This window comes from Symphalangus syndactylus, chromosome 18, assembly GCF_028878055.3.
Source record: "Symphalangus syndactylus isolate Jambi chromosome 18, NHGRI_mSymSyn1-v2.1_pri, whole genome shotgun sequence".
Taxonomy (NCBI): Eukaryota; Metazoa; Chordata; class Mammalia; order Primates; family Hylobatidae; genus Symphalangus; species Symphalangus syndactylus.
Genome location: NC_072440.2, coordinates 108,671,624 through 108,687,802, shown reverse-complemented (window position 1 = coordinate 108,687,802; position 16,179 = coordinate 108,671,624). Strand labels below are relative to the sequence as shown.

Genomic DNA, 16,179 nt, shown 5'->3' with positions numbered 1-16,179 from the left:
GTACCGGAACGCTCGGAAACGGCACCAAAGTACGAATCCTAGGGCGGAAAAGCGTTACCAAGACACTCGTCCCCAGAGCCGCTTCCTGGGACTCTCTAGCCTCCTACCGCTTCTCGGTGATGTTCCGGTTTCCGCCCTCCTCCTTGCGCTGTTTCCGCCTCTTCCCTTCGGCCGCCGGATTTTGACGTGCTCTCGCGAGATTTGGGTCTCTTCCTAAGCCGGCGCTCGGCAAGGTAGGTTGGCGGCTTGCTCTCGGACGGAACTTTTTTTCTTGGGTTGAGGAAAACGCTTTTTGGAGTCAGGCGCTGGAGCGGCGGGCCTTGCTCACCTGGTGGGGATACAACCGATTACCCGCCCTGTGCCCTCCGATGGCTTCTGCGGGTCTGCGGGGCGAGCGGGGCCTGGCCTGGGGGTGCGGGCGGGAGGGCGAGCCGGCGGCGGCTGCAGCTCCGGCCGCGTAGCGCTGACCGCTGTGCCTTTAGTTCTCCCAGGAGAAGGCCATGTTCAGTTCGAGCGCCAAGATCGTGAAGCCCAATGGCGAGAAGCCGGACGAGTTCGAGTCCGGCATCTCCCAGGTGAGAGGGTTTCCCTGGGATCTGGGATGGGGGGAGGCGCCCCGCTCGGGAGGGAAGGCGGCCGCGGGTGTGCTGGACCCGGGATGCTCGGACGCGCGCTGAGGGTCGGCCCTGCTGTTCGTTGCTTCTTAGGCTCTTCTGGAGCTGGAGATGAACTCGGACCTCAAGGCTCAGCTCAGGGAGCTGAATATTACGGCAGCCAAGGTAAGCTGGCGCTCCCTCGGCTGGGAGGGAGGTTGCGGCGCGTCTCCCCGCGCAGTGCCTGGGAGGGTTGTTAGATGACCTGGGTTACGGTTGATGATGACTTGCCGCCTGGCCGCCTAACCTGAACCCAGGTTCGGCCGTGTTGTTTGGGAGTGATGCCGCCCAGGTGCAGGGAGTGGGGTTGCAGGTACCCTGCAGCTTAAGCTGTCCACGTGCGGGCGGTGGAGAGACGTGGAGTAGGGAGGGCCTGGGCCGGTTTCGGACCTTATTTGCCCTTACTTAGTTATAGATACAGCAAAGAGCTGTGGGGAGCCCAGGATGAGACTTTTTACACTTAGCCCGGAGTTGCCGCAGGCGGGGGTGCAGAAGTGGCAGTGATTGGCCTCCTGGCCTGGACAGTCTCCCTTCCTGGAATAAGGAAATGTGAAGGTTGGAGAGAGATGAGAGCATCTCCGAAGGGTGCATTTATCATTAACTCAAAACTAGTATTCGTTTGTAATGCAGCTACGGTGTTAGTGATAAGATCTTATCCTCTAATTTGACCACAACGTTTACTTTCACTTTCTGAAGCAGTTAACAAAGTGGATTTTTGTTTTTTTCTTTAGGAAATTGAAGTTGGTGGTGGTCGGAAAGCTATCATAATCTTTGTTCCCGTTCCTCAACTGAAATCTTTCCAGAAAATCCAAGTCCGGCTAGTACGCGAATTGGAGAAAAAGTTCAGTGGGAAGCATGTCGTCTTTATCGCTCAGGTATCTGTTCTGTTGCAGCACGTTTCTGTTGGTGAATTTTGCTAAAATTGCTTGTAGTTAGACTGAATTAATAGTTGGAATCATGAAAACAATCCTTTTATGAATCCAATTGGGTAGAAAGATAAAGTACAGGCGGAACGCGGTGGCTTAGGCCTGTAATCCCAGCACGGGAGGTGGAGGCGGGTGGATCACTTTAGAGACCAGCCTGGGCAACATGGTTAGACCCTGTCTACAAAAAATAGAAAAATAAATTTTAAAAAGAAAGACAAAGTACACTCTTTAGGAGTTGAAACAAATCTGTAAAGTGACAGACTGCTGTTTTGAATTATGAAAATGATTTCGCATATTTAAATTTCCACAAGTCTAGTGGGTTGCTTACAGAGATGATCAAACTAAGAAATCTGTTACAAGCCGGGCACGGTGGCTCATGCCTGTAATCCCAGCACGTTGGGAGGCTGAGGCAGGCGGATCACGAGGTCAGGAAATTGACACCATCCTGGCTAACACTGTGAAAACCTGCCTCTACGAAAAAATACCAAAAATTAGCCGGGTGTGGTGGCACGCGCCTGTAGTCCCAGCTACTCGGGAGGCTGAGGCTGTAGAATGGCCTGAACCAGCAAGGCGGAGCTTGCAGTGAGCCGAGATAGCCCACTGAACTTCAGCCTGGGCGACAGAGCGAGACTCCATCTCAAAAAAAAAAAAAAAGAAACCTGTTACAGTTCGGATCGGGGATTGGTGCGAACTGAAGTCTGGGGAATGAAGTTCCAGGATAAAAGTAGTATTCTGGGTCATAGGCATGGGGAAAGGCGTATCTGGGAGATTTTTTCCCACTGGCGTATTAGTAGAGGCTGTGGATTCTGAATGAGTTATTCAAGAATCAGGAAATAACTCCATAGAAGGGTTCCCTCAGTCAATTGTTGGTCTAAGTTGTTTAGCCTTCTCGAACTTTGAACTTACCCTTGCTTTTAAAGCAGTATGATAGAGCTTTTTGTCAATTTAAGGTCTTTTTTCATTTTGTTGCATGTTAATTTTTACCTTACAGAGGAGAATTCTGCCTAAGCCAACTCGAAAAAGCCGTACAAAAAATAAGCAAAAACGTCCCAGGAGGTGAGTATTTTAGTAGTTTCAGAAGTGCGTGTACCCCTCTTATTAACAACTCTTAATTTGTGTAAGTTGTAGTTTATGAAAACAGATGTTCAAGTGAGATTTTTTGAGCAGCAGCATTTAAATGGTTTCCTGTATAGTTGCACATGATATGTTTTAGAATTCTAGATGTAAAACATACATGTATTCAAGTAGCCATTGTGTGTCTATTAGGTCAGTGCTGTCACAAGATGAGATGATTTCCTCCGATTATTTGTGCACAGGCTAGGAATGATGAGAAGGAAAAGTGATATAGCATGCTAGACATAGTTGACGTGGGCTTGGATTTATCTTGTATGTTTATTTTTGCTGTGGGTTGGAGTTAAAAAAAAATGTAGGATTTTGGTGATAACATTACAGGTTAAAATCACTGCAGTTGAAGATGCTGATGGGAAATGATTCATGAACTTGATTGACTTACAGGTTATCGCATAAACTCAAATATTGGTAGTTGTCTTCTTGAACTAGATATTTTGGTATTTTGTTAGTCTCTGATTAGTATGTTGTTTTACAAATGAGAATTATTAAATCCCTGTGGACTTTTCCCTAGGGATGAGTTTAAGAAAAAAAAAATTCTAGTTATGCCTGTACCCTATAACATGTATAATTTGTATTGTTATCCTCAGTGGATGAGAAAACTGATCTAAGGCTGGGATAACTTGCTCATTGCAGCTAATACTAGTAATGCTAAGAATTTTTTTTAAACTCAGTCTTGTTCTGAAAACTGCTAGAAAATAGTGTGGGAATCTAGTATAATGTGTTATTGTATCGAACTGTGGTATGTGGAAAGGTAGGTGCCAGGTTTTCTAGAACTTGAATTCTGTGGCTTAGTACTTTGAAAAACTTTTATAGGCAGAGTGGCATAAGAACTTAGGATTTTTTTTTTTTCCCTAAATCATGGCACTTGAAGAGGGTTTTGGAAACTCAGTTCTGAGAACCTGAGTTAGGAAATAAGAACAGTCCCTGTGCTTTCTACACAGCAAAAGGACTGTCCCTCAAACCCATAGCTTTAGTTCCCCTCAGTACAAACCTCTGTTTTCCAAATTTTCTCAGACAGTGGCTTCACAGTGTTTCTGGTGGGACCTAGTTAGTTTGTACATTGAAAGCCTTCCCCCCTTCACACTAAGCCTAGCTGGTAGGTCATAGTGATTCTATCACTTTTCCAATCTGGCTTCCTGCTTTCAGATTTATCTTCCCTATTCAGTAGAGCTATCTATCTAACTCAGGTGAAATGCTGAAATGGATAGTTTTTGGGTATAGCAGGGTTTTTCCTCTGAAGCGCTGCAGTCCCTGTGGTTTGTGATGATTGAGTTGTGGTGCCATTGCTCTCCATTTTAAAAGATTATAGATGACATTGGAATCTAATTTCCGTATTTGGGTGCTTTCCTAGTATTGTAAGAATATGCTTAATGAGTCGCAATGAATAATGCATTTGTCTTGATTTGCTTTCTGAAAGGTGATGAGGGTTTTGGGAAATGGACTTTCTTCAGGCTTTTGCCCTTTGTGGCTGTGGCATATTAAGATGTTGGCAGTAAAATTGAGAGCCACCAGAAGATGTTAACTGTGTATATGGGCGCTGCCAGATAGGAAATCCAAGTGAGTAGACTGTAGTGTTATTGTTAGCTACCGTGGGGTGAGACCTAGACAGATGACCATATGTAAGGCAGCTCCGTAAATGCTGAAACAAAGAACCATTTCTTGACTTAATCCTGATGTCTTGTGGTACGTGGTAGCTGCCCCAAAAGCTTGCAGTTAATTGAAACTTCTCATTTGTTAGGTGGCAGGTAGGTAGGTTTTGAACTTGCTAGTGATATTCAGATGAGAGGAGCAAGATTGCACTGGCAGTTTTTGTGACACTGATGGGTTGGAAATCAAAGACCCACATGTGTGGGGAGGGGCAGCTATCCTAGAGCTGGTGATAGAACAGTGCCTTGGGGTGGAAGATTGCCTCATTTGATCTTAGAGAACAAGGAGTTTGGATGATATCTGGGAGGTCTAGGAGAGCTCTTGAAGGTCTTTTATAAGTAAATTATGTGATCATATCAGTTTTTTAGAAAGATCATCTCGACATTGGAAGGGGGGTGGTTTTGGAGATGAGCAAGAGTATTAAACGTTGTTGTAGTGATTTAGTTGAGAAATGATGCAAGTGAAAAAAGATGTGTAAGAGTCCTCACTAATCTCACATTCTCTAGAGATGGTCACTCATTGCCTTGGTGAGTTTGCAGTTTACCCCAGAGTAACATTTAAAATTGACTGAGCTTTTGAAATAAATAAGCTATTACCCTATTCTAGGTAGGTAAAAGCTATTACTCTATTACCCTATTCTAGGTACGCTTTAGTTTGGTATGTGAAATATAGCAAGCTTATTTGAAAATGAGTGTTAATTTGACTTCAGGAACCTGGGATTTGCATTTTCATTTTGACTTAAAGAGGTGCCCTCTGGAGTTCACCAGAGGGCAGGCGTTGCTAGGTTGCTTACCTTTTTAACTATTCTTTTAGCCGTACTCTGACAGCTGTGCACGATGCCATCCTTGAGGACTTGGTCTTCCCAAGCGAAATTGTGGGCAAGAGAATCCGCGTCAAACTAGATGGCAGCCGGCTCATAAAGGTTCATTTGGACAAAGCACAGCAGAACAATGTGGAACACAAGGTAATAGGTCAACATTTTATCATGGACAAGTTCAGCCACAGTGAGAGTGGATTTTAGTGTAACCAGTCTCCATGCGCCACCATAGCAATGACGATAGTAAACTCAGGACTAGTTCTTTTACCTGCACTTCAGCCCGCTCCCCTTTGGATTATGTGTCAGGTGTTAAATGGAGATGTTTCAAGAATTGAACACTTGAAATTCTCTGAACCTTTTGGAAGTAGACTCATTCTGTGGTCTGACTTTTAGTTAGGCTGTATATTCTTGGTGAGTTAGGGGTGGGTGGTGATGGCATCAGTGTCTTGGGAGGACATAACCATGTGGGTGACTGCTGGGGTCCCCTGATGGCTTCCCCGGTGCCGTGATGTACAGTCCTGTCCCACAACATTGGAGAGGAGCTTGTCCCCGGTCACAAGACTGCTGCGGACATGTTGTGTGTGCGCCTTATCTTCTCAGTACTTAGTTGCTGAGGAGAAAAACCATACAGGGCACCAAGTAATTTCACGAAGCTATTAGGTTTTAAGCTGAGTGTGTATTTCGAAGTTTTGTGATGAATTCCTTCTTTTCTTGTAGGTTGAAACTTTTTCTGGTGTCTATAAGAAGCTCACGGGCAAGGATGTTAATTTTGAATTCCCAGAGTTTCAGTTGTAAACAAAAATGACTAAATAAAAAATATATATTCACAGTACACTGTTTCAGTTATGTTTTTCAAAATTCCAAACTCACGGATATGCAGCTGTCTTCATTATCAGTGGCGTCCTGTGGGCCAGAGGATTTCACCAGGAGGGGTGTCTGTGCCAGAAAGCTTGATGCCTGTGAGGTTCTGCTTGTATTCAGGGGTCCAGATGTCATCACATGATGCTGCAGAAATAACTGAATATTGGCACTTTTGCATGGTTCAAACTAAAAATATACCAGGTATTTTTTTATTGTGATATACGTGAAATTTACCATATTACCCATTTTTAACTTTACAGCTCAGTAGCCTTAAGTATATCTACAAAGTTGGGAAGCAGAACTCTGGAACTTTTTTATTCATGTTGTAGAACTGAAATTACCCATTAAACCAACACCTCCACTTCTCATTCCGTCAGATTTGTTGAATTTTTTTATACATAAATTCATGTTAGGTGTTAAATGGACTTTCACAAGTTAAATGTCAGAGTCTGATTAATAGATTTTAGTAGATGCTAAGTGGTGTGTAAACTTGGGTATTCCAATTCCCCACTTCCTTAGTTTTCCAGTTCATCAAACGAAGGCCCTGGGTGAAATGAAAGCTCTGAAGTGAAGACCCTGGTGTGGTGTCAGGTGACTAGTTGGACCAGGTCTTTGTAGAGTGGAGCAGATGTCTTACTAGAGAATTATTTCCTCAGTTTTGGCTTTGTGCCAGATTGCTTTCAGGTATTGATAAGCCTTAAAATGACCTTGCAAAATTTACCTTCCTGCTTCTATAGGGTGAAGATACAATCAGTGAACAACCCCCCAGATAACATGTTTTACATCAAATTATTCCCACAGGTAGACTCATTCCAGGAAGCCTCTGAAGCGACACAATAGTATTTTCCCATTTTGCAGATGAGGGTCAGGCCTCTTAGGAGTAGAACTGTCAGGCTCCTGAGGCTGTTGTCCAGGCCGAATTCACGTGGCGGTGCAGGCACACAGGATGTTTTCAAAGCTTTGGCAAGTGCTCTTGATCATACTTGGCTGACGCCTTTGTAGATGAGTGGGTAGTGAGGGAGATGCCTGTTAAGCAGTCAGTTACCGAGGCTGGCCCTTTATCCTCAGTAGTCCATGGGTCCCTTCCCCATTTCTGCTGTCTTTGCGCTGTCCCTGTTGGGGTCGCCCTGGTTTCTCTGGAATGAGGTATTCACTTAGGCCCAGGGTGCTGCAAACCTATTCTCACTCTTCTCCAGCACGAAGCACCCTTCTCCCCCCATCCCCACATTCCCTGGCGATCTGTGTTTAGTGGCTTTTTGGGAGGCTTCATCTCTGTCATCTCAAACATTTAGTGTATTGGAATTCGCAGATTCACTGGTTTGGGAAACAAGATTTACACAGGCTGTCCTAGAATGTTATGCATTTTCCTTTTAAAAAATGTTATGGGCCGGGCGTGGTGGTTCACTCATCCCTGTAATCCCAGCACTTGGGGAGGCCGAGGCAGGCACATCAGCTGAGGTCAGGAGTTCGAGACCAGCCTGGCCAACATGGTAAAACCCCGTCTCTATTAAAAATACAAAAATTACTGGGGAGGCTGAGGAGGAGAATTGCTTGAGCCCAGGAGGTGGAGTTTGCAGTGAGCCAAGATGTCGCCACTGCACTCCAGCATGGGCGATAAGAGCGAGACTCTGTATCAAAAAAAAAAAAGTTCTGAATTTCTTGATTTTCCTATGATGCCAGTGGCTATCAGTAGCATACCTGGTAGACATTAAAAAACGCATCTCCAGGAAAAGAAGAAACTTTAACATTATGTGAGAAAACAATTGTTTTTTGAAATTAGTATAAAGAATGAGCTTATATTAAGATGTCCATTGGGAAAGGCTTCCCTTTTAGGGGAAAGCTACGTTGACCTGTAAGGTATCAATAACATAAAAACTCAGAAATATTCTTACCTATTTAAGATGCTTATGAAGAGTCTCAGTTGGCTTTGAATCTATTTGTTAATAATCCCTTCTGATTACTTGGCAAGAACAAAGATGAGCAGAATACCAAGAAAGATGGAAAGTTTTGGTTGATTTTTTCAACAAAAACTTCTCATTTGCCAGATGGGAAGCATAGCCAAAGATAGGCTTCTGTCCGCATCTGTCTTTGTAAGGGGTCTTAAAAAAAAAAAACCCTCGTAATGGAAGTTTTGTATCATACTCAAAAGTATAACAGAATCAGTAGTGGGCCTCTGTCCCATCACCCAGCTTGAGCAAGTACTGATACGTTGCTAATCTTGTTTAATCTATTCTTACCCTTTTTTTGCTGGAGATTTTTGAAGCAAATTCTAAACATATCATTTAGGAACCTTTTAGCTGTGATAATTATTAAAATCAAGTGCCAAACTTAAAACTAGATTTTAAATTGTTACATCAAAGTATAACAATCATTGCTTTCACTAAAATTAATACCTTGGTGAACAAAAAGACTTAGATATCATTACTATTGTTACTCATTTAAAACCTCTGTGTTTTTATAACCTACATAACCTATTAGTACTGTGGTGCATTCTGTATTAGCTACGCATTGGGGGTGCTCAAAAATTTTACTTGGAGTGCACAATAGAAGAGTTGGGGGCCCAGTGTGCTAAACACGCACAATTTTCATCGGTAAACTTTGTCAAGTAAGCTTAAGTATATCTTTTTTTGTCAAGGAAGCTTAAATATATCAAGTATTTTTGAAAGGTAAATACAAACTTTTTCATGATTTTGTTAAACAAAGATTAGACGGTAAACCTGCAGGCATGAATGTGTGCATTTGCTATGGAAAGTAATGGTGGTTTTAAAAAATCCTTTTCCCTTCTAGTTAATGCAGCCTTTTCTCCGTGATTCATACAACATAGTAAAGGAACCAGTGAAGGTACACAAAGTCACACAGTTTTAGTACAGCATCTTTTTTTTTTTTTGAGATGGAGTCTGGCTCTGTCACCCAGGCTGGAGTGCAGTGGCGCGATCTCGGCTCACTGCAAGCTCTGCCTCCCGAGTTCACGCCATTCTCCTGCCTCAGCCTCTCCGAGTAGCTGGGACTACAGGCGCCCGCCACCACGCCCGGCTAATTTTTTGTATTTTTAGTAGAGACGGGGTTTCACCGTGGTCTCGATCTCCTGACCTCGTGATCCGCCCGCCTCGGCCTCCTGAGTAGCTGCTACTACAGGCGCACACCCAGCTAATTAAAAAAAAATTTTTTTTTTGTAAAGATGGGGGTGTTGCTAGGTTGCCCAGGCTGATTTTGAACTCCTGGGTTCAAGTGAGCCTCCCTCCTTGGCCTCCCAAAGTGCTGGAATTACAGGCATGAGCCAGCATGCCTGGCCTGGGGTTAACTTGATTTTCAGTTTTAAGGCCTGTGCTGGAGCAGGAGCGTCTAGTGTGGCAGACAGTTGGGGGTGAGTAGGATGGTGTTTGGGGACACCAGGACAGCTCCTATGTCTTCACTGAGTGTCGGTCCATGTGGGTCAGACACCGGGGTAGACTCTTGAAGGATTAGCTCAAATCCTTACAAGGACCCTGGGAGGTAGGCAGTGGTTTCCAACGCTTGGAAAGTTTTAAAAACAAGAACACTGAGGTCCCACCAGCAGCGTATCACATCAGCAGCTTTAGGGTGGGGCCCAGCCATGTGTTTTAAGAAGTTTTCCAGTCGATTCTGATGCAAGCTCAGGTTTGAGGACCTCTGATAGTTGAATCCCTAATAGTCTCTGATGATACAGCGGTGGGGCCCCGCCCTCATGCGCCCAGGCAGGGAGGCTGTGCTCCTGGATCTCACGTTTGTGCTCCTGATCTCATGCCTGTGCTCCTGGATCTCATGCCTGTGCTCCTGGACAGCTGTGCGCTGCCGGACTGGCACGGTCAGAGGGAAGCGCCGGGGAGAAGACGGAGGCCCAACCGCACACTGCTGAGGCGGGAGGCCAGCGGGGCTCCACTCTGTCAGGGAACTCAAGGACGGGGAGAGGTGGCTGCCGTTAATGTCCTCATGGACAATGTCCCAGAGATTTGGCAGCACGCACTGTGTGACCCCAGTGAGAATTCCCATCCAGAGACAAGCAGGCTTTTCATCCGGCTCCTGCCGTCCAGATTCCTGAGTTATCTCTGAGAAATGTAAATACTATTTGGGATTTGTGCCAGAGTCTTTTCCTGGCCCCGTGGCGTGGACCCGCTCCATGAGAGGGTCAGGGTTCACGAGGCAAAAGGCTGTTCCCAGCAGCCACGACTTAAACACTTTCAAGAAAAAGCTGCGGGCAGGAGAGGAAAAAGGAGGGGGAAGGCCTCCTGGCCCTTCTGTTCCCAGTGCAGGTGTGAACACGGTTTATAGCCCAACTGTGCTTCCAATAGAGTGTACTTGAAATAGGAAGTTAAATGATCACTTTTTTATGTAACAGAGTAATTATCAGCTTATTGGCATTTTTTTTTTTTATAAAGCCCTTAATGTTTCAGGAACACAAAAACAAATGGAAAACACCCGCGTCAGCTCTGAAACAGAAGCTGGGCAGTTGGGTCTTGGGGGGTCCTGTGGGCCTTGCTGACTTGCTCTGTGACAAGTGCAGCTTTAGTGCGCCCGGCCCAGACTCTGACTGGCACGTTCTTTGTGAACCGTGATCTTGGGCAAGGTCTCTCATTCTTGAACTCTGAAACGGGGGTGACAACTCCTTGCTCTGAGGGTAGCTGTGAGGCCTCCATTAATGAGTGGTCGTGAATGATCCTAGCTGGCACCGGGTTCTACACACGGTTCTGTTCTCTTCACCCCAGTTTGCGTCCTGCACAGGCAGAGGGGATAGCTGCCCAAAGGACGTGATGTGATGGGCCTGACCTGGGACACTGTGCTATGCACCCCACTTCAGACAATAGAGGCAGATTCACCATGAGGCCAATAAAGATCCGGCTGGAGAGGCCTTAGCATTGAGTTCTGTGGTCATATATTTTTATAAAATTAGCACAAATAAAATATTAAGCACAATGGGCCGGGCGCTGTGATCCCAGCACTTTGGGAGGCCGAGGCGGGTGGATCACGAGGTCAGGAGATAGAGACCATCCTGGCTAACACGGTGAAACCCCGTCTCTACTAAAAATACAAAAAATTAGCCGGGCGTGGTGGCGGGTGCCTGTAGTCCCAGCTACTTGGGAGGCTGAGGCAGGAGAATGACGTAAACCCAGGAGGCGGAGCTTGCAGTGAGCCGAGATCGCGCCACTGCACTCCAGCCTGGGTGACAGAGCGAGACTCCGTCTCAAAAATAAATAAATAAATAAAATAAGCACAATGAGTGAAGACTGCTGTCTGGTTCCTCCGTCACAGCCTCCTGCTGAGTGGTGCCGATGCGGCCCAGGCATCTTTGCATCCCATTGAGGGTTTCCCCACCTCGGCACTGTTAGCTTTTAGGGCTGGAGAGCTCTGTGCTGTGGGGCCATCTCATGCATTGTAGGATGTTTAGCAGCATCCCTGGCCTCTCCCACTAGAAGCCAGTACCATGTCCCCAGTTGTGACAACTAAAAATGTTTCCCACACATTGTCAAATGTCCCTGAGCCCGAGGGGTGGGGAGAGCAAACTGGAGTTGAGTTGGGGTTATATCATTTTGGATTTTAGCTGGATATGCTCGGTGGTTCATGGTGTAGGAGGAGGTCATGAGCTACAAATTGGTCAGCAGTGTGGTCATTTCAAAGACCAGGATGACTCTGCACAAAACAAACCAAAACCCAATCATCGAAATGCCTGAAATCAAACACCCAGTATATGAAAGAAAACTGATAGAGGTTTCCCCAGACTTGACAACCATCCAAAAAATGTTCATGATGTTACTGATAAAGGCTTGTGGAGCTGAAGTAAACTGTTTTGAAGCTACCAATAATAAGTTTAAATAACCATGCAAGATAGAGCAAATACTGAGTCATCTTCTGTTCTTTCTATAGAAATTTGTGTTCATGGGAGCAGGCAATGAAAGAATATACAGCCAAATAATATAGGAACATAAGGGCTGGGCCGGGCGCGGTGGCTCACACCTGTACTCCCAGCACTTGGGGAGGCGGAGGTGGGTGGATCATGAAGTCAGAAGATCGAGACCATCCTGGCTAACATGGTGAAACCCCGTCTCTACTAAAATACAAAAAATTAGCCAGGCCTGGTGGCGGGTGCCTGTAGTCCCAGCTACCAGGAGGCTGAGGCAGGAGACTCGCTTGAACCCGGGAGGCAGAGCTTGCAGTGAGCTGAGATCGCCCCATTGCACTCCAGCCTGGGCAATGGAGCGAGACTCCAACTCAAAAAAAAAAAAAAAACCCACGACCCCCCCCCAAAAAAAAAAAACCACAAACAAAAACATAAGGGCTGTCAGGCAGCTTTTTAAAAACTAAACTTTTATTAATATCTAGAGATAATTATAGGTTCACATGCAGTTGTAACAGAGAAGCTGTGTACTTAATTTCCCCGAGGGCAGCACCTTGTGAAACTGCAGGACAATCTCCTAGCCAGATATAGGGACGTGTCTCACTGCAGTCACCACAGGGACCCTGCACGGCACCCTCCTACAGCACCCCCTTCCCTCTGCCCTGCTTCCTCCTGAATCCCTGGCAGCCGTGAGTCTCTTCTCAGTTTCTGTAGTTTGGCCATCTCAAGAGAGTTGTATAAAGACAATCATACAGTAAGGAGCCTTTTGGGGCTGGTATTTTTCAGTGAGTAGAGTCCCTAGTTCCTACAAGGTGCTACGTGGGTCCATGGTGGGTTCCTCTTTGCGACTAAGTCGCGTTCCATGGCGGGCATGTGCTACAGTCTGTTTAACCATTCACCTGTTGAAGGATGTCCAGGCTGATTCCTGTTTTCGGACATTACAAATAAAGCTGCTTGGTGTACAGCAAGCTTGTCCAACCCGCAGCCCGGGGGCTCATGTGGCCCAGGATGACTTGAATGTGGCCCTACACAAATTCGTAAGCTTTCTTAAAACATCGTGAGATTTTTTTGCATTTTTTTTTTTTTTTTTTTTTTGCTCATCAGCTATTGTTAGTGTGTTTTATGTGTGGTCCAAGGCAATTCTTCTTGCAATGTGGCCCAGGGAAACCAAAAGACTGGACAGCCCTGGTGCATGTGAACACAGCTTTCCACTTCTCTGGAATAATTCCTGGAGTGCAGCTGCTGGGTGGTAGTATGGTTGTACGTCTAGCTTTTAGAGGCACCCCCAGACTTTTCCAGCATGGCTGCACCATTTCTTTCTTCTTTCTTTTTTTTTTTTTTTTTTTGAGACAGAGTCTCACTCTGTCGTCCAGGCTGGAGTGCAGTGGTGTGATCTCGGCTCACTGCAACCTCCGCCTCCTGGGCTCAAGCGATTCTCCTGCCTCAGCCTCTGGAGTAGCTGGGACTACAGGTATGCGCCACCACAACTGGCTAATTTTTTATTTTTAGCAGAGTTGGGGCTTCACCATGTTGGCCAGGATTGTCTCTATCTCTTGCCCTCGTGATCCGCCCGCCTCGGCCTCCCAGAGTGCTGGGATCACAGGCCTGAGCGACCACACCCAGCTGGCTGCACCATTTCCCATTGCCCCGTTTCCCCTCATGCCAGCAATTGGTGTTGGGATTTTGTTTTAGCCACCTCGATAGACATGTTGTGATAGTTCACTGTGGGTTTTGTTTGCATTTCTCTAATGGCTAATGGCGTTGAACATCTTTTCATGTGCTTATATGCTGACTGTGTATCCTCTTTGGTGAAATGTCTCTTCATGTTTTTGCCCATTTCTACTTGGGCAGTTTGTTATTTTCCTGTTAAGTTGGGAGAGTTCTTTCTGTATTCCTGACACTCTCCTTTGCTGGATTTGTGGCTGACAGATGCTTCCTCCCATCCTGTAGCTTGTCTTTGCATCTTCTTCACGGGGTCTTCTGCAGAGCAAAAGGTTTTAATTTTGGTGAAGTTGCATTGATCAGTTATTGCTTTTATAGATTGTACTTTGATGTTAGAATATCAAAGAACGATTTGCCTAGCCTTAGATCCTGAGGATTTTCTTCCGTTTTTTCGAAAAGTTTTGTAAGTTTACATTTTACATTGAAGCCCATGATCTATTTTGAGATAGTTTTTGTATGAGGTGTGGGGCTTATACTGGGGTTCATCTTTTTTGCCTATGGACATCCTGTTGCTGCACACTGTTCATGGCACATGCTGTCTTCCCTCCACTGAATTGCTTTTGTACTTTTGTGAGAAAGCAGTTGAGTGTATCGGTGTAGATCTAGTTTCGGGTTCTCTGTTCTGTTCCATTGTATAATGTCTTAGAATTGGGTAGATTGATTCCTCCTATTTTATTCTTTTTCAAAATTGTTTTAGCTATTCTAGTTCCTTTCTCTTTTCATATACATTTTAGAATAGCCTTGTCTATATCTACAAAAATTATTGTTACGATTTTGATAGAAATTGTGTTACGCTTGTACTGTGTATTAACTTGGGGGAGAATTGACATTTTTACTCTGTTGAGTCTCCTAATCTATACTTTTTAATTTTTATTTTATTATTTTTGAAACAGGGTCCCACTCTGTCACCCAGGCTGGGGTGCAGTGGTGCAATCTCAGCTAACTGCAACATCCACCTCCCAGGCTCAAGTGATCCTTCCACCTCAGCCTCCTGAGTAGCTGGGACCATGCTACTATGCCCGGCTAATTTTTGTATTGTTTTTGTTAGAGACAGGGTTTCACCATGTTTCCCAAGCTGGTCTTGAACTCCTGGACTTAAGTGATCCTCCCACTTCAGCCCCGCAAAATGCTGGGATTACAGGCATGAGCCACCGTGGTTGGGTGAGTCTCCTAATCTATAAAGACAATGTGTTTCTTTGTTTATTCAGATATTTTTTGAGGTTTTCAGCAGCATTTTGTAATTTTCAGCATGTAAGTTCTATATATGTTTTGTTAGATTTACACCTAAGTATTCCTTTTTTAAAGCGATTGTAAATGATATTATTTTGAATTTTGGTGTCTATGAGTTCATTGTTATTTTATAGAAATCTGCTTGGTTTTTCATAGTTTATTTTTATTATTTTTTTGAGACAGAGTCTCGCTCTGTCACCCAGGCTGGAGTGCAATGGCACAACCTCAACTCACTGCACCCTCTGCCTCCCGGAGTCAAGCGATTCTCCTGCCTCAGCCTTCCGAGTAGCTGGGATTGCAGGCATGTACCACCATGCCCAGCTGATTTTTGTATTTTTAGTAGAGACGGGGTTTTGCCTTGTTGGCCAGGCTGGTCCCGAACTCCTGACCTCAGATGATCCTCCCACCTTGGCCTCCCAAAGTGCTGGGATTACAAGTGTGAGCCACCATGCCTGGCCTACTTGGTTTTTTAAATGTTTGTCTTGTATCCTGTCACCTGTTGCACTGATTTAATAGTTTCCAGGAGCTCTTTTGTACACTCTGGGATTTTCTAAGTAGACAACCATGTCATCTGCAACAAGGGACACAGTTAATTTATTTTTCGAATCTACACGCTGTTTATTTCCTTTTCGTGCCCTGCTGGTGTGCCTAGAACTTTAGCACTGCATTGAGTAAGAGGTAAGAGTGGACACCCTTGTCTTGTCTTGATCTCAGGAAGGAAACATTCCATTTTTGCCCATGAAGTATGATGTTAGCTGTGGCTTTGCCTTTAAAAGATGCTCTTTTTTTTTTTTGAGACGGAGTCTCGCTCTGTCACCCAGGCTGGAGTGTAGTGGCGCGATCTTGGCTCACTGCAAGCTCCGCCTCCCGGGGTCACGCCATTCTCCTGCCTCAGCCTCCGGAGTAGCTGGGACTACAGGCGCCCGCCACCGCGCCCGGCTAATTTTTTGTATTTTTAGTAGAGACAGGGTTTCACCGTGGTCTCGATCTCCTGACCTCGTGATCCACCCACCTCGGCCTCCCAAAGTGCCGGGCCTAAAAGATGCTCTTTATCAAGTTGAGGAAGGTCCCCTGCACCTATTTTTCTGAGAGTTTTTATCATGAAAGGTGTTGGTTTATGCCAAATGCTGTTTCTATATAAATTGACATATTCATTTGATTTTCTTTGTTAGCTTGTTAATGGGTTTTTATCAAAGGAGCTTTGAATATTGACATAGTCTCACATTCCTGGATGAAACCCCATTTGGTCATAGTTGATAAATCTTTTTCTATATTGCTGAATTCTGTCTGTTAATATTTTATTAAGGATTTTCTCATCTATATTCATGAGGGTTATTGGTCTAT

General features: G+C 45.1%; 1 protein-coding gene across 3 annotated transcripts; it reads left to right on the top strand.

Annotated features, from left to right (window-relative positions):
* Positions 1-80: 80 nt before the first annotated feature.
* On the top strand, positions 81-6,006 carry RPS7 (ribosomal protein S7). 3 transcript variants are annotated; one of them, XM_055252873.2, is made up of 7 exons: positions 81-233; positions 483-575; positions 708-779; positions 1,385-1,528; positions 2,571-2,635; positions 5,171-5,321; positions 5,892-6,006. In XM_055252873.2, exons 2-7 carry the CDS (start codon positions 501-503, stop codon positions 5,967-5,969), a joined length of 585 nt encoding a protein of 194 aa, XP_055108848.1. In that variant the 5' UTR covers positions 81-233; positions 483-500; the 3' UTR covers positions 5,970-6,006. The 3 variants fall into 3 exon arrangements, with proteins under 3 accessions (XP_055108848.1, XP_063478921.1, XP_063478922.1); XM_063622851.1 differs by having other exon boundaries at positions 202-331; XM_063622852.1 differs by having other exon boundaries at positions 227-381.
* Positions 6,007-16,179: the final 10,173 nt, after the last annotated feature.